The sequence below is a fragment of the Callorhinus ursinus genome, unplaced genomic scaffold (genome assembly GCF_003265705.2).
Source record: "Callorhinus ursinus isolate GAN/ISIS: 27379988/994484 unplaced genomic scaffold, GSC_fseal_2.0 scaffold4, whole genome shotgun sequence".
NCBI lineage: Eukaryota > Metazoa > Chordata > Mammalia > Carnivora > Otariidae > Callorhinus > Callorhinus ursinus.
Window position 1 is genome coordinate 143,898,419 of NW_027397066.1, and position 25,190 is coordinate 143,923,608.

Consider the following 25,190-nt stretch of genomic DNA (forward strand, 5'->3'; position numbering starts at 1 on the left):
GACAGATAAATACACACACACACACACACACACATACAGGAATATTACTCACCCATAACAAGGAATGAGATCTGGCCATCTGCAATAATACAGATGGATATAGAAGGTATCATGCTCAGTGAAATAAGTCAGATAGAGAAAGACAAGAACCGTATGATTTCACTTATATGTGGAATCTAAAAACCAAATGAACAAACAAATGAAGCAAACAAAAAGCAGAAACAGAGCCAATACAGAGAATAAACTGGTAGTTTACCAGAAGGAAGGGGGGGGTGAGAAGATGGGCAATAAGGGTAAGGGGTAGTGAGAGGTCCATGGTTCCAGTTATAGAATGAGTAAGTCATGGGGATAAAGGGAACACAGACATGGGGAATATAGTCAATGGTATTATAACAAGGCTGTATGGTGATAGATGATAGCTACACTTGTGATAACAATAGTTTAAGTACAGAGTTGTCAGAAACTAATGTAACACTGTGTGTCCACTACAATAAAAACAACAACAACAAAAACCAAAGGCACCCCAGTAACTTATCTCTGCAAGTTTGGCTTATAAGCAGTTTCTGTTTTCTTAATTCTTTGTAATTCATCTCAAATTTAAATAATTTTTTACTTTTTCAGTTTTAAATTTTGAAAATTTTTCTATTTTTGGTTTTCAGTTTTTATTTCTAATCATACAAGTAACACTTTTCTTCATTCAAAATGTAATGTTCCTTGGTTCCTCAGAAAGTTAAACATAGAATTACCATACGCTGCAGCAATTCTATTCCTAGTTATACACTTAAAAGAATATGGGTGTGCAAACAAAAGCTTGTACACAAATATTCATACAAGCAAGATTTAAATGTTTTAAATGTTTTAAAAACATTATGGTACGTGAAAGAAGCCAGATACAAAAAGCCACATACGGTATGATTCCATATGAAATATCCAGAATAGGCAAATCTATAGACAGAAAGGAGATTAGTGATTGACAAAGGCTGGGGGAAGGGGAAATGGAGAGTGGCTGTTTAACTGGTATCAGGGTTTCCTTTTGGGGTGATGAAAATGTTCTGGAACCACATAGTGGCAATGGCTACACAACACTGTCAATGTAATAAATACTACTGAATTGTACACTTTAAAATGGTTAAAATGGTAATTTTATATCAATTTTACCTTGACTAAAAAAAAAAATGTAATGTTCCTTTAAGAATTCCCCATAGTAAACTCAAAGCTCAGTTGCCCTTACTGTCATCAGTTTGGTATACATCTTACCATATTTCCCTTGAATTTTACAGAGAAATAAATAGCATTATTTTAATATATGGAAATGCCTTTTTATTCATTTTATTAATCATTTGATAATTGGGGCATATTTCCATATTGATACATGAAGCTACATTTTATTCTTTAGAGTGCTATATACTATCCATAATGCAGTATACAGAAAGTTCTTTATTTTTAGTAACTTCCTTATTAATGATTAGAGTCTTTCAAATTATTTGCTATGATTCTCCTACAATAAACATTCTTGCATATGCCTCTTTGTGCCCATGTATGAGTCATCTTAGAGTAGATACCAAAAAGTAAAAATGCATTATTACAGGACATGCACATTATAATTTTTTTTAAAAAGATTTTATTTATTTGACAGAGAGAGAGAGCGAGCACAAGCAGGGGGAGCAAGAGAGGGAGAAGCAGGGGAAGAGGGAGAGGAGAAGCTCCTCAGCAGGGAGCCCTATGCGGGGCTCAATCCCCGGACCCTGGGATCATTACCTGAGTAGAAGGCAGACACTTAACCGCTTAAATGAGCCACCCAAATGCCCTCAATATGCACATTTTAAACTAACAAAATTGGCAAATGGATTTCCAAATTGGCTCTCCCAAGTCTTACGTGTGCTTGCAATATATCAATGCCCCTAGTTCCCAATCTCTCACCAATATTTGATGCTATTACTTGCATTCCTCCTGGCTTCATGTTATTTTGTGAAGAAACTTTACCTGGCAAAACATCTGGACTCTTGGCCCACCTTTTATTTATTCCTCTTCTTTGAGGAAGAACAAGTATCTGACATTCATACATTCATAGTTCTCCAATGAGTAAAGTTAGTCAAAGAACTTAGGAATTTGATGTCTTTTTTCTCATTGTATTGACTCTATAATCCATAAAGTATATATGTGGTTTCCCTTGCAAACAGTTATATTCATATTCTTTCCCCATTTTTCTCTTGGACTTTGGTCTTCTTCTTAATTTGTCAAGTTCTTTATGAATTCTGGATATTAATTATTAGGCTGTCTCCTTTCCATTTGTTGACATTTAGCTCTTTAATAAATCTGATATTGTTTTGCTGAACGGCTTTAGAAATGGAACTTTTATTTTCAAGTTGTGTTTAAGTGCTAGATACGCTGTGTAGTATAGAGAAACAGCATTTTTAGCCATTTCCTTATGAGACTATTTCAAATTATTTGCTATGATAAGCATTCTTTTTTTTAATAATAAGCACTTCTGCGTATGTTTTTTTGTGCCCATGTCGAAGTGCAGGCCTCTTCCTGTTTTTATAAAGTTGTATTGAAACAGTAACACTTATTTATGTATCATCCATGGCTGCTTTTGCACTACTTAGGCAGAGTTGAGTAGCTACATCACAGACCAAATAGTCTACCCAAGGCTGAAATATTATTTAGCTTTTACAGAAAAAGATTGACTGTCCCTGTTAAAGACGATGGCAATGGAAGAAACTGCCAATTACTTTTTATAAATGAACCATAACAAGAATAACAAAATCCAACAATAATTTCCCGTAACCAAAAGGAACTGCAGATGACTCTTGCAAGTATTAATACAAAAATCCTAAAATACATAAGTACCTTAAAATAATATGTCATGACCAAGAAGAATGTACTTAAGGTATGCAGGATGGTTTACGTTAAGTAATCCATTAATATAATTGATCATACAGCTGACCCTTGAACAATGTGGAGGGATGGGGTGCTGGCTGAATCCCCTATGCAGTCAAAAATGTGCACATAAATTTTGACTTCCCCAAAACTTAACTACTAATAGACTACTGTGGACCACAGCCTTAATGATAACATACACAGTTGATAAACATATTTTGCATGTTATATGTATTATATGCTGTATTCTTAAAATACTTAACTTTTTATTTTTTTCAGTGTTCCAAGCTACACAGTTCACCTGCAAGTTTTTTTAAACTGCCACAAATCTCCAAAAAATTTTCCAATATATTTATTGGGAAAAAAAAAATCTGTGTATAGAATGAGCCATGCAGCTTAAAACTGTATTGTTCAGAAATTAACTGTACTAATTAAAGGAAAACATTTATATAAACAGTCATGCCTAATGATGGTTAATAACAGAAGCATCTTCACTAAAGTCATGAACAACACAGAGGTACCCCCATTTCCAATATTTGACATCGTATAAAAGATACTAACCAAGGTGATTATAGAAAAAAAAAAAAACTAGTGTTAAAAAAATTGGAAAGACATAAAATCATCACTGTTTTCATATGATGATTGTATATCTGAAAAAAGTAAAAGATCAAACTGAAAATCTATCATGAACAACAGTAGATATCAATAAGATAGTGGGGTACAAAACCAATATAAAGAAATCTAAGCTTTCATACACACAACCTTCTAGTTACAAGATCTCATAGAAGAATAGGGACCAAAGAATAACAAAAACAAAAGAAAAGAATGTAACTAGGAATAAGCTTACCAATAAAAGTGTAAAGCCTAGATGAAGGAAACTATAAAAATACTCAAAACTTACTCAAAAGAAAGGCCAATCATGTTCTTCTTGGACAGGAGGAACACAACAGGTTGATTTTCCCTATGTTAATCTATGAATTTAATATCCCAATAAAATACCAATTGATTTTTTTCCGGGGAAGGTAGGCAAAATTTAGTAATTCTAAATTCAAAAGAAATTTGACACAAGCAAGAATAGCCAAGAAAACCAAAAAAGGACAATGAAATTAAGAAAATTTAGTATATATTAAAAGTGGCATTTTTAATCTACGCAGGAAAGATGAACTTTTTAATAAATACAACTGGACAACTGGGTAGCTATCTGAAGAAAAACTAAACCCATACCCCAGGATAAATTCCAAATAGATTAAAGATTTAAATGTAAAAAGTGCCCATGTTGGGAAAGTACTAGAAAAAAAAAATGAAAAATTCTTTGAGAATCTTAGAAAGAACAAAGTATCTCTGAATGATTATTAAAATTCAGGTAAACATGACAATTAAAAAAAACTTCTGGGGGCGCCTGGGTGGCTCAGTCATTAAGCGTCTGCCTTCGGCTCAGTTCATAATCCCAGGATCCCAGGATCGAGCCCTGCATCGGGCTCCCTGCTCTGCAGGAAGCCTGCTTCTCCCTCTCCCACTCCCCCTGCTTATGTTCCCTCTCTCGCTGTGTCTCTCTCTGTCAAATAAATAAATAAAAAAAATCTTTAGGGGCGCCTGGGTGGCTCAGATGGTTAAGTGTCTGTCTTCGGCTCAGGTCACGATCCCAGGGTCCTGGGATCGAGCCCTACATCGGGCTCCTGGCTCAGAGAGGAGCCTGCTTCTCCCTCTCCCTCTGCCTTTCTCCCTGCTCATGCTTTCTCTCTCTCTATCTCTGTGTCTCAAATGAATAAATAAAATCTCTAAAAAAAAATTTTAAAAATCTTTAAAAAAAAAAAAACAAAACCTTCTGCATGGCAAAAAAATAAAACATAAATGGCCGACAAGGAAAAAATGGTTGCAACTCCCATAATCATAACCATGGCAAATATCTCTAATATTTAAAGAGTTCTTACTAATTTATAAAAGACTAACAACCACATTTTTAAAATGGGTCAAAGATATAATACAGAGAACTCACAGAAAAAGTACACATGAAACTTAAACACTTGAAAAAATGTGCTCACTTTACCAATAATAAGAGATGGATAAACTAAGAACCCAAACTAAGATACTATTTTTTAACCTATCAGATTGGCAAAAATAAAAAAGTTTGATAATAAGTTTGGCAAAGCTGGGGGAAATAAGAAGTTTCATACATTCTTTCTGAGAATGTAAATTAGTACAAACCCTGGGAAGAACAGTAACTGAATTACAAATGTAATTTATAAGAATGCAAATGACATAGGAAGTGTACTTCTATGTATCTATCATATAGATATACGTATATACATGCAAAATGACCTTATATAAAAGGTTGTTATTCATTGCAACATCATTTGAAATATCAATTAATGTAGAATATCAATTAATGTAGAAGACCTGCTGAGTTGTGGTATATCCATTTAGTGGAATACTAAGTAGCCATAAAATAAGAGAAAAAAAAAATGAAGCTTTCTATGGATTAATATGAAAAAATTCCTAGGTTACTCAATAAAAATAAAAAGGTAAAAATACCATATACATTATACTAATAACTTTATTTAAAAGGGAGGGAGACATTTTTGCTTTGGATAGATTAAAAATATCTGGAAGGAGGAGAAAATGGGAATCTGCTGGATGGGGACAGAGTTGGGAAAGAGACATTTTACTCTCTATCTTTATATACTTGATTTCTGAATCACATGAATGTAATATCTTTCCAAAAATTAAATTATTTTATAAGGTATTATAATAATAGGATATAGGGCAGTATTAGGTTATTATAGTATTTTTTTAAAAAGTATTACAAAAAGGGACCCAGGCTTTGAAATGTAAGGAAAAAGAGGTAACATACTCAGTTCCCTTTGTTTCTTTTATCTCACTAATCCATACATCAATAATCGTGCGTGGCAAGCTACCATCTTTGTTTGCTCCATCTGGCTCTTGCAGAACTTCTGTTTCTAAGCCATCAGCTTCTGAAAATCAAAAACAACAATAGACATGTCTTAAAGCAAAATCCAGCTATAGATATTTGAACAAATATTCTATAAATTATCATTACCTAGTTTTAGGCTAACATACTAATTATAACAAAAAATTAAATATTTTATCTGTAGATCTTTAATCTTGTTAACTCTCTGGTTATTTTCTGAAAGTAAATACTAATGAGAAAAGTTTCTGTCTTCATTTGCTGACTTCTCTTTTTCCTCTTCAATTCAGATTATCAGTGTTTTTTAATATTTATTTATTTGAGAGAGAGAATGCACGTGCGTGTGTAAGCATGGGGGGAGGGGCAGAGGGAGAGAGAGTCTTAAGCAGACTTCCCACTGAGCAGGGCCTGATCTCAAGTCCCCCAGATCATGACCTGAGCCATAACCAAGAGTCAGACACTTAACCAACTGCAACACCCAGGCGCCCCACAATGCTCTTGTTTAAGCCACCATCATTCCCTCTTTTTTCCTGGAATCTAGGTAATCTTTCATTCTGTATTTTTTAAAGTTTTCAATTAGCTTGTCCTATTTAGAAAGAGAACTGATACTGTACCAGTCCTTAAATTTTTTATCCGTTATTCAAAATTTTTTTTTGTTTTATTTACCTGTACAAGGCAAGCACTCGGGGAAAAAATCTTTTAGTTATTTTTTAGTGAATAATTGTTCCTTAGCACCTTAAGCCATACCAACATGACTTATTCTACAGACTAGATTTTTTACTGCATTGCCCTCAAAGTCTAAAATACTTACTATATGGTTCTTTGTAGGAAATGTTTGCTGACTCTTACTAGGCTGTATAGTCTCTACTATATGCCTAACAGGCTTCTGTTTTTTTTTAAAAGAAAAGGCATACCTACTAACTATCATTCTAATAAGTAAGACTATTTAAGTTATCATGGTGAATTAACGATGGTCACACATACAGCAAGGTCTCTGACATTTCTCTCATGTAGAGGGGGCCTGTACTTCCCCTCCCCTTGAATTTGGGCTGGCATTGTGATTATCTTAACTGAGTATAGTTCAAGTTTATGCCAGTTCCAGCTCTAGTCTTCAAGAAAATTGGCAGCTTCTACACTAGAATCTGGAAGCCTAAACCACCATGAAAGTTTATTATGGAAAGACCACAGGGCAAGTTCCTGAGACTGAAAAAGGAGAGGGAACCAGCTTAACAGGCCCGGCTGAGACACCATGCATGGAATGACATCATCTTGCCCCTTCCAGATAAGCCCAGCTGACAGGTGAATACCACTGAGTGGTATTGATGCCACATGGAGGAGAACTTTCCCAATTCCTAACCCACTAAAACGTGAGATAAAACAAGTTATTTTAAGCCACTAAGTTTTGGGAATAATTTGTTTTGCAGCAATAGATAGCAGAAATAGAATTTCCTATCTGAAAATAGGGGGCTGACATAACAAAAGCTTAAAACATGCACTGGTTTTGGGACTTGGCAGTGGACAGAAGTTAAAAGTGCTTCAAGGAGACTGTTGATGAGAGACTGGCCAGTGAAAAAAGTTTCTGGAGGCTAGAGAAAAGGAGATTCTTGTTCTATGGTGGCAGAAAATACGGTGCCTGGAATAACAGTGATGACAGAAAACATACCTAAGAGATTCAATGATCTAGCTAAGTTGCTACCTAAGCAGAATGTTAAAAATTCCAGCTAGCTTCTTTAGTAGCCTCTGATAAAGTTGGACTGATTAATTGAAGAAAGAGCTGTTTAGTTTATGAGGACAATTTAGAAGAGAAAGCCCAAGTTAATTCCTTCCAGGCAATAAGAGTTTTTTAAGGGAAAACATGGCCTCAAAACAAACACTAAATTCAAGGCAGATTTTACTAGTCAAAGATGAAGTCAAGGGAGGGGGAAGGAAAAAAGGAAGGAAGGAATAAAGAAAAAAGAAGAGTGGTTGGTGTAGTGATTGTGAATAACATTCATACAAAGCCCACAAAATTAAGAAAATTCAACCTGAAGAAACACCAACAGCTTGGATTGCATAGGAAAGAAAGATGTATTTTAGAAAAGCCCTTGAGGGCACTAACTTTGGTGCAAAGGAAGCAAGCTGACAATGCAACACCTGACTGGCGCTGCAGAATTTGTATGGACCAGTGATTGATGTATGTCCCCTATTTTCTTTGTTTTTGAAAAGGAGTCTCTATTCCTGTTTCACTACTGTATGTTAGATATTTAGAAGGCAAGGAACTTATCTTTTTCACTTATAGGTCTTGAGACTGAGAGTAACTGTACTCAAAGAACTGTACCCAAGAAAATTCACCTCTACATAGGCCTGACTTGGATAACAGCTTTACTTTCAGCCCTTTTAATAAGAAGATGAGGCTCTGGGGCACCGGTGGCTCAGTCAGTTAAGCATCGGACTCTTGATTTTGACTCAGGTCATGACCTCAGGGTCGTGAGATCTAGCCCCGTGTCTGGCTCCGTGCTAAGTGTGAAGCCGGCTTGGGATTCTCTCTTTCTCTCTTCCTCTGCCCTGTCCCCTGCTCATGCGTGGCTCTCTCAAACAAGATGAGGCTTTAAGAAGGGGTAAGTGCATTTTACACGTGGGAGAAAGATGTAAATAATTTTTTATTCAGTGGCAGACCATGGCAGATTACCAAGGGCTGCAAAAAACCCTTAACTTGGAAAGGTGGGCTGTTTTATGTCCTTTGAATCTATGCTGGTTTGTGACTGCTTTGACCAAGGAAATATGGCAGAAGTGATACTGTGCCAGTTGAGACTAGCTTTTAAAAGTATAAGTAGCTTTTGCCTAGGATCTGTGAGCCCTGGCCACCATATAAGAAGTCAGACTACCTTGCTGGAAAGAGTTATGGAAAGGTGTGGAGACTACATGAAGAGGGAGAGGGGACCAGCATCACACAGCCTTCAAGCTGCATCTGAAAAGACACCAGTGAAGCCATCTTGAACCCATCAGACCAGGTTGCCAGCTGAATACCATCAAGCGATCCCAGAGACAAAAAGCACATGAATTATAAAAATTACATTAGTCAAGCTTTGACTTAATTCCTGACACGCAAAATCATGAGATATAATAAAAGTGTTGTTGTTTTAACACTAAGTTTTGGGGTGATTTATTATGCGGCATTAAAAAAATCCAGACCAGTTATTAAAGAGAGAAAACAAAGAACCTAATTAGAGATGAATCACCCAAACATATACACATGTTTTGATGATCTGTTTATATAGAAGAAATTAAAGTATTATCAAGTTAAAGAGAGCTCATTTTGAGCTATTTAAATACCATCCACATTTCCTTCTGGCTTCAATGATGTCTGTGGAGATGCCTCACTAAACTCTGGACTGTTCATTTCAACAGAAGAATCAACAGTAGCTGATGGATTCATTTCAAGTGAAATATATTTTACTTTTTCTTCTCCAGGAATTAAAGGTTTGTAATTCTCCCTTTCAGGAGAAGTCTCTGAAACAACAACAAAAAAAGAAAGATCATGCTACAGTCTCAAAAATAACTTGAATTTTACCTATAACAGCATTTATAGCAAAATTCAAAAACTGCATTCTTACAACAGGTAATTACTGAGTAAGCTCTGTTAGGTAGTAAAAGTTGATAAATGATTAAGGTATATGACAGCTAAATATCATTTTAATTATACATAATGATATTTAGGATGATTAACATATGGTTTACTTTCTTTTCCCTTTTGTTGAAACTAACACACATAACAATGTTGTATTTTAAATCATTAACTGTTTTTGTTTCTGGTAAGTGCTAGTTACTTCTAATTGCTCAGAAACTCCCCATACCTTTTTTAAAAAAGATTTATTTATTTTAGAAGGGGGAAGGGGCAGAGGGAAAGGGAGAGAGAGAATCTCCAGCAGATTCTCTGCTGAGCACAGAGCCCAATCCCATAACCCTGAGATTATGACCTGAGTTGAAATTAAGAGCTGGATGCTCAACCAACTGAGCCACCCAGGTGCCCCTTAAACTCCCCATACTTTTAACTGATGCCAGGATAGAATGGATTTACCTCAGAACAACTTATTGCAGTTATCTGTAAGACACCAAGGTCACTCCCATTCATTCCTTGAAGACATTTCTTTCTAACTCCCAGTCAGGAGATTTCCCCAATATTAATTCTGTCTTAACTAATTTAATTGATTGCCAGATCTCCATTAATAATCCTTCCAATCTCTGGGCCTCTCAATTCCTCTCCAGTGATTTTTGTCTTCACCCTACCTCAGTCCCTCCAATGGTTATATCTTAGAGAGCTTGCCATTTACTAGAGCTCCTCAAAATTTTCAATGCTAAATATCCTACCTTCTAATTTCTAACATCCTATTTTTCCACTTATCTCCCTCTACTATCCCACCTTTAAAAAATGTTACCCCACCAGTACCTATAATGCCCTGATCCTACCATGTTTTCTCTCCACCGTCATCCTCATTAAAATCCATCTAAAGTCCATCAATAAAAACCACTTTTTCGGGATGCCTGGGTGGCTCAGTTGGTGAATCACCTGCCTTCAGCTCAGGTCATGATCTCAGCGTCCTGGGATTGAGTCCAGCATGAGGTTCCTTGCTCAGCGGGGAGTCGGCTTCTCCCTCTCCCTCTGCCTGCCACTCCCCCTGCTTGTGCTCTATCTCTCTCTGACAAATAAGTAAAATCTTAAAAAAATCATAATAATCACTTTCTCACATACATCTTTAACTAACTCTACCCACATGGAGAAATCCCAACTCCTTTTAATTTAATTTTCTGTGAATTATGTCTGCACACATGTGGCTGAAATGGTTGGGTAAAAAAAGAGTCTTCTTTATTGGTCTCAATTTCAAATCATTATCACTAAAGCGAAGTGGGCGCTTTCTGGTGCTTGCAATCCTATCATAACAATAGGATACTAGGAACTGCACCTAGTTCAGTTAACTTCCTTAGGAAAACAAGTTGCGTACAAGTATTTTTGAGTTATATTACCTCTTACTTCTTCCTAGTCAATCAAGAACAGAAGTATAGTGTTGCTCATATTTTGAGTATCTTCCCTACACTAAGCCTCATCAACAAATTGTGACAGAGGTCACATCTGTGTTTTTGCTCATTCAGTCTACTGTTCTGCTATAAAATCATGTCTATTAAAATCAGGAACAAGGATGCCAGTTAGCATCATTATTAAAGATTGCTTTAGAGTGTCTAATGAATGAAGTAAGAAGAAAAAGAAATAATCAGAATAAATACTGGGCAAAAAAACACTAGTTCTTATCATTGATGATATAACCCTGACATCCGGAAGATCTAAGATCTCAAGGGAAAAAACAATATATTTAAAAAAATACTTCAGGGAGGTGTCTGCATATAAAATTTTACACAGACACATAGAAAGAAATAATATTTATTTATTTTAACTAGAAATAACAATTTAGAAAGGGAAATAGGAAGAATATGTCATACATTATAAATACAAAAATACAGCATTATGTAAGAATCAATTTACCAGTTTTCCAAGATGGCAGAGAAGTAAGAGACCTTAGTTTTGTCTGGTCCCAGGAATTCAGCTAGATAGCTATCAGAGCATTCTGAACACCTGTGAACTCAACCAGAGATCTAAGAAAAGAATAGCTGCAACTCTACAAATAGAAAAGCAACCACTTTTTGCAAGGTAGGAGGTGCAGAAAAGTGAATATGAGGCGATATATGGGAAGATAAATAATGGGGGTAGGGAGCCTCCGTAAGCTGGCTGCCACCATAAAGTGATTTAGCAGCACAGCTCAAAATTGGAACTTTCAGAAGTCTGCTCTGGTGAGGGACATCCTGACTGAAAGGTGCTCAGGTGCCGAAGCAGCCAGAATCCTAGGTGGGACAGTGTGACCTCAGGACCCCTAGGGTCACAGAAAGACTGGGGGTGCCTGAGTGTGGCAGAGTTCCCAGGTATCGGAGCAAGAAAGCCGGCTGCAATCAGCGAGCCCCAGAGTGAGTTTTCAGCTTGGGGTTGCTATAAACCACGAAATGCAGGGGCCCAGGAAGCCACAGAATTGTGGTGAGACCCCACTCCTTCCACTGGAAGGAGCAGCATGGCTGCACGCTGCAGGAGTCTGTTGGGCTTGGAGACTCAAAGTAGGGTCCTATGCCGGAGATAGAAATGTTCAGTCATGGGGTGCCCGGGTGGCTCAGTCTGTTAAGCATCTGCCTTTGGCTCAGGTCATGATCCCAGGGTCCTGGGATCAAGTCCCACATTGGGCTCCTTGCTCAGTAGGGAGCCTGCTTTTCCCTCTGCCTGCCACACCCCCTGCTTGTGCTTGCTCTCTCTCTCTGAAAAATAAATAAAATCTTTTAAAAAGAATTTTAAAAAGAGAAAGAAATGCATGGTCACAAGCTGGGTGAGCATGGAATGCAGATGGAAACCAGGGAGACAGGAGTAACGGACTGCTTTTCCCTGAGGGCACACTGAGGAGTCAAGGGCATAGCTTTTGGCCCCAGGGCTGGAGATCAGGAGGCCACCATTTTCATTCTCATCCTCTAAAGGCGGGGTGGAGAGCCTTCACTGAACAAAAGCCACATAGAGCAATCCAGTGCAGCTTACTTAGCCTGGCCCCCTAGCAAGAGTGGTGCAATTCTGTCCAGGGCAAAGACACCAGAATATCAGCACAACAGGCCCCTCCCCCAGATCAGCAAGAAAATCCCACCAAGACCAAGTTTACTGATCACTCAGAACTGCAGTACTCCAGTGCTAGGGGAAAAAAGTATATGGAAATCTCGGTATTTTTCTCATGATTCCTTCTCATAAGTCTTTCAATTTTAATTTTTTTTCTTTTTCCTTTTCAACCAATTTCTTATTTTACCAACTCATTTTTTAAGTCTTTTTTAAAAAATTGTCATTTTTACAGTTACATTCTATCCTTTCATTATACTTAATTTTATTTTCGCATATATATATAAAGTTTTTCTTTCTTTACAATTTTGGGAAGCAGTCTCTTCTAAAAACAGACCAAAACATACCCAAGATATAGTGTATTGCTCTGTTCTGGCCAGCTGTTTATATTCTTTCCTCCTTTTTGTCTTTTAATTTTCATTTTACAGTTACATTCTATCCTTTTACTGTATTTAATTTTATTTTTGTGCATATGTAAGTTTCTCTTTCTTTATAATTTTGGGACTTAGTTTTCTAGCAAACATACCAAAATACACACAGGATCCACTGTATTACTCTGTTCTGTTCACCTGTCTGATTATATTCTCTCTCTCTCTCTTTTTGGTTACAAGTCTCTTCTGATTTGTTTGGTGTATATTTCTCTGGGGTCCTTGTTGCCATTTTAGTATTTGGTTTTCTCAATCATCATTCTTCTCTGGACAGAATGACAAGATGGAAAAACTCACCTCAAAAAAGAGAACAAGAGGCAGCATTGATTGCCAGGGACCTAATCAGTATGGGTATAAGTAAGATGTCAGAACCAAAGTTCAGAATAATGATTATAAAGATATTGGCTGGGCTTGAAAAAACCATAGACGATACTATGGAATTCCCTTCTAATCAGATCGAAATCAAAAAGGCTATTAATGAGATGCAATCAAGAATGGAGGCTCTAACTGCTAGGATAAATAAGGCAGAAGAGAAAAGTAGTGATATAGAAGACCAAATGACAAATAATAAAGAAGCTGAGAAAAAGAGAGATAAACAACTACTGGATCACTAGGGGGAAAATTCGAGAGATAAGTGATACCATAAAGCAAAACAATATTGGAATAATTAGAATCCCAGAAGAAGAGGAAAGAGAGAGAGGGGCAGAAGGTATAATGGAGCAAATTATAGTGGAGAACTTCCCTAATCTGGGGAAGGAAACAAGCATTCAAGTCCAGGAGGCACGGAGAACCCCCCTCAAAAATCAATAAAAATAGGTCAACACCTCGACTTATAATAGTGAAGCTTGCAAAGCTCAGAAACAAAGAGAAAATCCTGAAAGCAGCTTGGACGAGAGGTCTGTAATCTACAAGGGTAGAAACATTACTGGCAGCAGACCTATCCACAGGGATCTGGCAGGGCAGAAAAGACTGGCATGATACATTCAGAGTGCTACATAAGAAAATTATGCAGTCAAGAATACTTTATTCACAAAGGCTGTCATTCAAAATACGGAGATGAAAAGCTTTCAGAACAAACAGAAACAAAAAAATTTGTGATCACTAAACCAGCCCTGCAAGAATTATTAAAGGGGATCCTTTAAGCGAAGAGAGAGCCCAAAAGTAACACAGACCAGAAAGGAACCGAGATAATATACAGAAAGTGACTTTATAGGTATTACAATGGCACTAAATTTATATCTTTCAATAGTTACTCTGAATGTAAATGGGCTAAACACTCCAATCAAAAGACACATGGTATCAGATTGGATAAAAACGCAAGACCATCAATATGCTGTCTGCAAGAGACTCATTTTAGACCCAAAGACACCTCCAGACTGAAACTGAGGGGGTGGAAAACCATTTATATTGCTAATGGGCAGCAAAAGAAATCCTTATATCAGACAAATTAGATTTTAAAGCAAAGACTGTTATAAGAGATGAGGAAGGACACTATACCATAAACAAAGGGTCTGTCCAACAAGAAGTTCTAAAAGTTGTAAATATTTATGCCCCTAACACTGAAGCAGCCAATTATATAAGTGAATTAATAACTAAATTAAAGAAACACATTAAAAATAATACGATAATAGTAGAGGATTTTAACACCCCCCCCTTACTGCAATAGCGAGATTTTCTAAGCAGAAGATCAACAAGGAAACAAGGGCTTTGAATGACACACTGGACCAGATGGACTTCACAGATATATTCAAAGCATTCCACTCTAAAGCAAAAGAATACACATTCTTCTCGAGTGCACATGAAACATTCTCCAGAACAGATCACATACTGGGTCGCAAAACAGGTCTCTGTTACCAAAAGGCTGGGATCATTCCCTGCATATTTTTAGACTACAATGCTTTGAAACTTCAACTCAATCACAAGAGGAAATTTGGAAAGAACTCAAATACATGGAGGTTAAAGACAGTCCTTGTAAAGAATGAATGGGTCAACCAGGAAATTAAAGAAATTTGAAAAATTCATGGAAATAAATGAAAATGAAAACACAACTGTTCAAAACCTCTGGGATGCAGCAAAGGTGGTCCGAAAAGGGAAGTATATAGCAATACAAGCCCTTCTCAAGAAACAAGAAAGGTCTCAAATACACAATCTAACCTTACAACAAAAGGAACTGGAGAAAGAACAGCAAATAAAGCCTAAACCCAGCAGGAGAAGAGAATAATTAGAGCAGAAACCAATGAAATAGAAACCAAAAGAACAGTAGACAGATCAATGAAAGTAGGAGCTGGTTCTTTGAAAGAATAAGATTGATAAACCCCTGGCAAGACTAGTCAAAAAGAAAAGAAAAAGGACCCAAAAAAAAAATCATGAATGAAAAAGGAGAGATCACAACCAACACTGAAGAAATACCAACAATTATAAGAACAAATTATGAGCAACTATATGCCCACAAATTAGGCAATCTGGAAGAAAAGGATGCATTCCTAGAAATGTATAAACTACCAAAACTGAAACAGAAAAAAGTAGAAAACCTAAACAGACCGATTGATAACCAGCAAGGAAATCAAACCAGTAATAAAAAATCTCCCGGGGCGCCTGGGTGGCTCAGTCGTTGAGTGTCTGCCTTCGGCTCAGGTCATGATCTCAGGGTCCTGGGATAGAGCCCCGCATCGGGCTCCCTGCTCAGCAGGAAGCCTGCTTCTCCCTCTCCCACTCCCCCTGCTTGTGTTCCCTCTCTCTCTGTCACATAAATAAATAAAATCTTTAAAAAAAAAAAAAATCTCCCAACAAACAAGAGTCCAGAGCCGATGGGTTCCCAGGGGAATTCTACCAAATATTTAAAGAATTAATGCCTATGCATTTGAAAAAAGAAAAAAAAAAGAATTAATACCTATTCTTCTGGAGCTGTTACAAAAAATAGAAATGGAAGGAAAACTTCCAAACTCTATGAGGCCAGCATCACCTTGATCCCAAAACCAAAGACCCGACTAAAAAGGAGAATTACAGACCAATATCTCTGATGAATATGGATGAAAAAATTCTCACCAAAATACTACAGAATAGGATCCAACGGTACATTAAGAGGATTATTCACAACAACCAACTGAGATTTATTTCTGGGATGTAACACTCACAAATCAATCAATGTGACAGATCACAATAAAAGACAAGAACCATATGATCCTCTCAATTGATGCAGAAAAAGCATTTGATAAAATACAGCATCCTTTCTTGATTAAAACTCTCCAAAGTGTAGGGATAGAGGGAACATACCTTGGTATCATAAAAGCCATATATGAAAAGCCCACAGTAAATATCATTCTCAGTGGGGAAAAACTGAGAGCTTTTCCCTTAAGGTAAGGACACGACAGGGCTGCCCACTCTCACCACTATTGTTCAAGATAGTACTAGAAGTCCTAGCCTCAGCAATCAGACAACACAAAGAAATAAAAGGCATTTGTAGAGAAAGGGGAACCCTCCTACACTGTTGGTGGGAATGCAAGCTGGTGCAGCTACTCTGGAAAACAGTATGGAGGTTCCTCAGAAAGTTGAAAATAGAGCTACCCTATGACCCAGCAATTGCACTACTGGGTATTTACCCCAAAGATACAAATGTAGTGATCCGAAGGGGTACGTGCACCCCAATGTGTAGAGCAGCAATATCCACAATAGCCAAACTATGGAAAGAGCCAAGATGTCCATCAACAGATGAATGGATAAAGAAGATGTGGTGTGTGTGTGTATATATATATATATATATATATACACACACACACACACATACATACAATGGACTATTATGCAGCCATCAAAAAACCGAAATCTTGCCATTTGCGACGACGTGGATGGAACTGGAGGGTATTATGATGAGCGAAATAAGTCAATCAGAGAAAGACATGTATCATATGATCTCACTGATATGAGGAATTCTTAATCTCAGGAAACAAACTGAGGGTTGCTGGAGGGGTGGTGGGTGGGAGGGGTGGGGTGGCTGGGTGATAGACATTGGGGAGGGTATGTGCTATGGTGAACACTGTGAATTGTGTAAGACTGATGAATCACAAACCTATACCTCTGAAACAAATAATACATCATATGTTAAAAAAAAAAAAAAAGAAGAAGAAGAAGACAGCAAGAAGGGAAGAATGAAGGGGGTGAAATCGGAGGGGGAGATGAACCATGAGAGACTATGGACTCTGACAAACAAACTGAGGGTTCTAGAGGGGAGTGGGGTAGGAGGATGGGTTAGCCTGGTGATGAGTATTAAAGAGGGCACATGTTGAACGGAGCACTGGGTGTTATACACAAACAATGAATCATGGAACACTACATTAAAAAATAATTAATATTTTAAAAAAGGCTGGGTGAAAGGTATAGGGAGGTTCATTACACTGTTTTTTTTTTCTAGTTTTTGTTTATATTTGAAAATTCCCAAAATAAAAAGCTTAACTTTAAAAAAAAGAAAGAAAAGGCATCTGAATCAGCAAAGAAGAAGTCAAACTCTCACTGTTCACAGATAATATCATACTCTATGTGGAAAACCCAAAAAACTCTACCCCAAAATTGCTAGAACTCATAAAGGAATTCAGCAAAGTGGCAGGATATAAAAATCAATGCATAGAAATCAGTTGCATTTCTATACAATAACAATGAGACAGAAAAAAGAGAAATTAAGGAATTGATTCCATTTACAACTGCACCAAAACCCCTAAGATACCAAGGAATAAAACTAGCCAAAGAGGTAAAAGATCTGTACTCTGAAAACTATAGAACACTCATGAAAGAAACTGAGGAAGACAAAAAGAAATGGAAAAATGTTCCATCCTCATTTATTGGAAGAACAAATATTGATAAAATGTCTAAGCTATCCAGAGCAATCTATACATTTAATGCAATCCCTATCAAAATACCATCAACTTTTTTCATAGAGCTGAACAAATAATCCTAAAATTTGTATGGAACCAAAGACTCCAAATAGCCAAGGAATGTTGAAAAAGAAAAACAAAACTGGGGGCATCACAATGCCGGACTTCAAGCTCTACTATAAAGACAATATGGTACTGGCACAAAAACACACACATAGGTCAATGGAACAGAATAGAGAACCCAGAAATGGACCCTCAACTCTATGGTCAACTAATCTTCGACAAAGCAGTAAAGTATATTCAATGGAAAAAAGACAGTCTCTTCAACAAATGGTGTTGGGAAAATTGGACAGCCACATGCAGAAGAATGAAACTGGACCACTTTCTTACACCACACAAAAAAATAGACTTAAAGTGGATGTAAGACCTCAATGTGAGACAGGAATCCATCAAAATCCTAGAGGAGAACACAGACAGCAATCTCTGTGACCTTGCCTGAAGCAACTTTTTGCTAGACACAATTCCAAAAGCAACGGAAACAAAGGCAAAAATGAACTATTGGGATTTCATCAAGATAAAAATCTTCTGCACAGCAAACTGGACAAAACCAAAAGACAAGCGACAGAATGGGAGAAGATATTTGCAAATGTCTTATCAGATAAAGGGCCAGTATCTAAAATCTATAAAGAACTTATCAAACTCAACACCCAAAGAACAAATAATCCAATCAAGAAACGGACAGAAGAGATGAAAAGACATTTCTCCAAAGATGACATACAAATGGCCAATAGACACATGAAAAAGGGCTCAATATCACTCGGCATCAGGGAAATACAAATCAAAACCACAATGAGATACCACCTCACACCAGTCAGAATGGCTAAAATTAACAAGTTAGGAAACAAACAGATGTTGGCGGGGATGTGGAGAAAGAGGAACGCTCTTACGCTGTTGGTGGGAAGACAAGCTGGTGCAGCCACTCTGGAAAACAGTATGGAGGTTCCTCAAAAAGTTGAAAATAGAGCTATGCTACGACCCAGCAATTGCACTACTAGGTATTTACCCCAAAGATACAAATGTAGTGATCCGAAGGGGCACCTGCACACCAATGTTTATGGCAGCAATTGGAAAGAGCTCAGATGTCTGTTGACAGAGGAATGTTTAAAGAAAGAAGATGTGGTATATATACACAATGGAATATTATTCAGCCATCAAAAAATGAAATCTTGCCATTTGCAACGATGTGGATGGAACTGTGGATGGGTATTATGCTATAAGTCAATCGGAGAAAGACAATTATTATATGATCTTACTGATATGTGGAATTTAAGAAACAAAACAGAGGCTCATAGGGGAAGAAGGGAAAAATAAAACAAGATGAAATCAGAGAGGGAAATAAACCCTAAGAGGAGTACTTTTAAGCACAGGAAACAAACTGAGGGTTGCTGGAGGGGTGGGGTAACTGGGTGATGGACATTAAGGAGGGGACCTGATGTAACGAGCACTGGGTAGTATAGAAGACTGATGAATCACTGAGCTCTACCTCTGAAACTAATAATACACAATATATTAATTTATTGAATTTGAATTAAAATAAATAAGTAAATAAAAGGATGGTTAAAAAAAAAAGCATCATTTTACCAAAAAAAAGACTTTAAGAACTTAAATGAATAAAACAAAATGTTACTGATAAACACAAAATAGGATTGGTACAAAGATAAAGACATACTTAAACTCCTGAATTTAGTAGCATAAAAAATATTTCAAAAATCAATATATAAATTTAATACAATTCTAATCAAAATACCCAGTTATATAAAATGAGCTTAAAATTCGTTTGAAATAATAATTGTCAAAAAATAATCCAGAAAATTGTTAGATTTCCAATTAGATTAAATGTCTTGCAAGTGTGTGCATGTCCATTTACACTCACATACATGCATATGTTGTCTATCAAACTGATTTAAAAATTTGGGAAAACTTTTACCCACTAAAGAAAATTGAAAAGATATAAATAAAAAGACATACTTGCATGGAAATTTTTTAAAAATCTGCATGGCCAAAAAAAGCATAAGTGAATTAGGAGCACGTGGGAAAAACCTGTGATGATATACTAGATAAAAGTAATCTATACCAGATAAAAATTCACATGAAAAACATAGACAATGCAACATAAAAAGGGCAAAGAATATAAATACAATTTATAAAGGACATCTAAATGGCCAAAGGAATATGACAACGGAATTCACTTACAATCAAAAAATCACAAATGAAATCCGTAACTTATAACACTGGTAACAGTAAAAAAAGTGATAATACTGATAAAACCTGTTTAATATTTGAAAATCAATCATTGGTATTTGCAACATTAATATAATAAAGAACAAAAATCATACAATCATCTTAATTAATTCAGAAAAAGAGTTTAATACATTTCATGACTCTTCATAAAACAAGATTAGAAAAGAATTCCTTAATCTGATAATGGATATTTTCAAAAAAGACTTAAAAATGTGGCACTTCTCTAATCAACATTCTATTAGAAGAATTAGCATAAGAATTAGAAAACATAAAATAAAACTGTCTTAACACAGTATCATGGGTTCACAAAAATACCAAGAGAAACTATAGATACATTACCAGAATTAATGAAAGAACTTAGCAAAGTTGCTGAATATAAAGTCAATATATAAAAGTGAATTATATTTCTACGTTTATACATGAGCCACAATTATAAAATAAAATTTCAAAAGAGAGGAATAAAACAATGACATCAAAAAGTATGAAATTTTTGGAATTACCTAACAAGTTTATAAAATACCACTACGAAGAAAACTATAACCTACTGTTGAGAGGAAATAAAAGATCTAGACAAATGCGAGGATATTAAGTATTCATGGACTAGAAGAGTGAATATTGTAAAGATAACAATTTCTTCCAATCTAAATATTCAATATAATCCTAAAGAAACCAACAACATATTTTTGAGAAGCCTACTCTAAAATTTATATGGAAATGAAAAGGGGTAAAACTAGCCAGATTTCTCTTGAATTTGCAAGATGGGAAAACTTGATTTACTGGATTTAAAAATTTATAATCAAGAAGTATAATAGTAAAAACAGACAGAAATCAATGGAATAATTTAAGTGTTCAGAAACACATATATAGATACTCAACTTGTAACAAAAATATCACTACAGAGCAGTGCGAAAGGAGGGTTTTTTTAAATAAATGATGCAGGGTCAACTAGATACTAAATCAGAAAAAATAAAATGACTCCTTTTCATACCATACAGAAACATCTTTATGAGATAAGTTGCAGGTCTAAATTTGAAAGTTAAACAATAAAGCTTTTAGAAGTTAACAGAGGAAAAAAAATCATCATGACCTTAGGATTTTTTTAAAACAGGATACAAAAAACACTAACTATAAGGAAAAGGACTAAATAAATTGGACCTAATAAAACTAACAGCTTCTGTTCTTCAAAAAAATGCCATTCAGTAAAAGGACAAGCCAGTGAAACACAAATTTACAACACACATAACTAACAAAGGGCTTCTGCCTAGAATATACAAAAAACTTCTAGAAACCAAAAGAAAACAATAACAATGGAAGGATGGGCAAGACACTTGAATGGGCACCTCAAAAAAGAACATACACATCATGGCAAGGAATTTTTTAATATAACACCAAGAGCACAAAAAACAAAATCAAAACTAAAAAAGCAGAACTATATCAAACCAAACTGCTTCTGCATAGCAAAGGAAACAATCAACAACATGAAATGGCAGTTTATGGAATGAGAGAAAATATTTGTAAACCATGTATCTGGTAAGGGGTTAATACTCAAAATACATAAAGAACTCCTAAAACGTGATTGCAAAAAAGGGCAAATTAATTTTCTTTTTTTTTTTTAAGATTTTATTTATTTATTCATGAGAGATGGAGAGAGAGACGGGCAGAGGCAGAGAGAAGCAGGCTTCCCGCCGAGAAGGGAGCCAGATGTGGGACTCGATCCCAGGACCCTGGGATCATGACCTGAGCCGAAAGCAGACGCTTAACCATCTGAGCCACCCAGGCGACCTAATTTTCTATTATTAATTAATTAATACCAATTAAAAATGGGAAAGGGACTGAAAAGACATTTCTCAAAATAAGACATACAAATGGTCACAGGTATATGAAAAGATGCTTAACATCACTAATCATCAGGGAAATGCAAATCAAAACCACAATGAGATATCATCTACTCCTGTTAATACACTATTATAAAAAAGCTAAGAGATAACAAATTCTGGTAAAAGCATGTCGAAAAAAAGGGAACCCTTGTATAATATAAATGGGACTGGAAATTGGTCCTGCCATTATGGAAAACAGTACGGAGGTTCCTAAAAAAGTTAAAAATAGAACTACCATATGATCCAGCAACTCCTCTTCTGGGTTTACATCCAGATGAAATTAAATCAGTATCTTGAAAAGATACCTGTACTCCCATGTTCACTGCAGCATTATTCATAGTAGCCAAGACATGAAAACAACCTAAGTGTCTATCAGCAGATGAATAAATAAAGAATATGTGGCATATATATTGGAATACTATCTGGCCTTAAGAAATAGGGAAATCCTGCCATTTGTGACAGTGTGGATGAACCTGGAGGACCTTATCCTCTGGCTCAGTAAAATAAGCCAGACACAGAAAGACAAACATTGTATGTATCATGTACATGTGGAATCTAAAAAAGTTGAACTCAAAGAGACAGAGAGTAGAATGGTGGTTGCCAGGGGCTGGTGTGTGGGGGAAATGGGAAGATATTGGTAAAGAGTACAAGCCTTCAGTTATAACATGAATATGTTCTACAGATCTACAGAATGGTTAATTATAGTTAATAATGTATAGTATACTTGAAATTTGCTAGGAGAGTATATCTTAAGTGTTACCACCACACACACACACACACACACATACTCACTGTTAAGTATGTGAGCTGATGGATATGTTAATTGGCTTGATTGTGGTAATCATCACACAAGGTATACTTATATCAAACCACCATGTTGTATACCTTAAATATATGTAATTTTTTATATGTCAGTCAGACTTCAATTAAGCTAGAAAAAAGTAAAAGCCACATGAATGGTTATTTTACTTTGGATACAACCTATTCAATCCACATGGCCACATCCAGCTGCAAAAGAGAAGCTGGGAAATGTAGTTTCTGCATAGACAGCCATGTGCCAACCCAAACCCATGGTGCGCATGGGGAAAGTCTATTACTAAAAAGGAAGAAGGGAAAATCGGATACTGCAGACAGTAGCAATTTTTACCACATATGGTCTGTCTCTCTCTGTCTCTCTCTGTCTCTCTCCCTCTCTCACACACACACACCTCACAGATGTCTGTAAAATGTGGGAATATATCAAGAAAAGCAAAGCAATAAGAGATCTAACATTAGGACAAGTTAAGGGAGAGGCCCGGATGACATCTTTACAGCAGTCCAAAGGAAAAACTTGTCTAATTTAGAAGAAGAAGGATTCCAAAGAAATGCTTCCAAGATTATACCAATAGAATACTTAATGAATTTGGATGCTCTGAGAAGAGACAAACATATCTAGGGGAGAGTAAGGCAACAAACTAGAAATAAATACATGAAAACAAAGAAAAAAATACTCACTAAAGGGAAAATGAAATACTATGCAAAAAAGAAAAGCAATCATGGTACAATATATCTTAGCTTTGATAAGAACATTCATGGTCATAACAATACCAATACTGTATGTTGATTTAACCAAAATTCTAATTATATTTAGAGGATGTAAAAATGGTATGTGTAGATTTATATGGTGAGATCAAGGGGAAAAAACGGATGAGAGGCAGCTAAATCCTTATCTTCCAAAATAAGAAGTTCATATGTAATGCCTAGAACTGAGGGGGGGGGGATTTTTTTTTTAAATCAAGAAGTAATAGTAGAGGTATTTGCTTTAAAATTATGTGCAGAAATAAAAAAACAAACAGTTAAAAGAGCTGAAAGTGGATGACTCTGGGAAGTAGAATATAAGGCAAGAAGTGAGGTCTAGGGACAGCTGTTTTTGGTAAAAAGAACTTCCAGAGCTACTTGGTATTTTAAATTATGTGCACAGATAACTTTTATAACAACTAAAATTTAAAATTAAAACACAACTTTATGTGATTAATGAAAACATAATCTCTGGGTAGTAGTGTTATGGGTAATTTCAATTTCTTAAAGTATGTTTTTGGTATTTTCAACATGTTTTACAACACTGAAAATATAATATTATAGTCAAGAAAAAAAAACAGTTAAAGAAAATGTAATAGATGTATGTTTGTTCCTGGCCATGATAATGTAACTCATATTAGATTAATCTCCCACTAAAAATAAGTAGAAATGATAGACAAAAAGTACATTTAAAAAACTGTATAGACTCATTGGAGAATAAATGATGCAGGCAAGGACTAATGGACTTCAACTGAAAGAAGGTAAACACATGAGATGAGCTCGACTTCATCCCAGCTTTTCTCTGAGGGCATTTTCTAAGTATCAGCACAGGCAAATAGATTACAAGCAGAAAGCAACAATCCTACCAGGTTAGAAGTGACTCAGACTTGAATGACAAAATCATGGAAGAGTAAACCATCAATAAGCAACCCTTAAATCTATGCAAAAGTCCTCTAACAAGGATAAAACAACAACAAAAAATCCCCTCTATTTTTGGCTTACTCCTAAACTATGCATGCATAAAGCAATACTCCAAGAAAATCAGCAGGTAATAGCAGCTAGGAGAATAAAATGCTGAGGAAAGATTTGAGTACAGGGAAACTTGGTAAACAACATAAACTTTTAGTTGAGATTTCAGAAAGGTCAAGGCATCGGAATAAGGGCTACATGTTGAAATAAGTTAAAAACTACAAAAACAAGCAAACACACCATAACAAAAGTCTAATACAAACCTCAACAGTATCAAAATAATCTGCTGGTATTATTTAGTTTTAAGAAGAAAATCTATCTTTGAAGAAAGATAACATTATCCAGAGGCTATTAAATTTTTCAACCACAATGTTTGTCATTTCCAAACAAATATTATAAAACACAAATACGACAATTTTAACCTGTGTCCTGGTTTTATATAGTCTATGAGCTAAAAATGGTTTTTACATTTTTAAAGTGCTGTGGAAAAAAATTGTTTTAAAGATTTATTTGAGAGAGAGAGAGAGAGAGAGAGCACATGTGCATGCACTCGCACGAGCACGGGGAGGAGCAGAGGGGAGGGAATGAGAATCTGAAACTCTGCACTGAGCATGGAGTGCAAAGCGGGGCTTGATCTCCCGACCACAAGACCATGACCTGAGCTGAAAGCAAGAGTCAGATGCTTAAATGACTGAGCCACCCAGGCACCCCTGTAGA

At 36.0% G+C, this 25,190-nt stretch overlaps 1 protein-coding gene across 11 annotated transcripts in view; it reads right to left on the reverse strand.

Moving 5' to 3' along the window:
* NEK1 (NIMA related kinase 1) overlaps positions 1-25,190 on the reverse strand; it is a 215,923-nt gene that overhangs the window by 35,358 nt on the left and 155,375 nt on the right. For all 11 annotated transcript variants that reach the window (XM_073892483.1, XM_073892490.1, XM_073892491.1 and 8 more), the window contains 2 exons: positions 9,119-9,295; positions 5,732-5,852 (listed from right to left, as the gene is read on the reverse strand). In XM_073892483.1, coding sequence (XP_073748584.1) covers positions 5,732-5,852; positions 9,119-9,295 — 298 coding nt within the window. The remainder of the gene's footprint in view (positions 1-5,731; positions 5,853-9,118; positions 9,296-25,190) is intronic.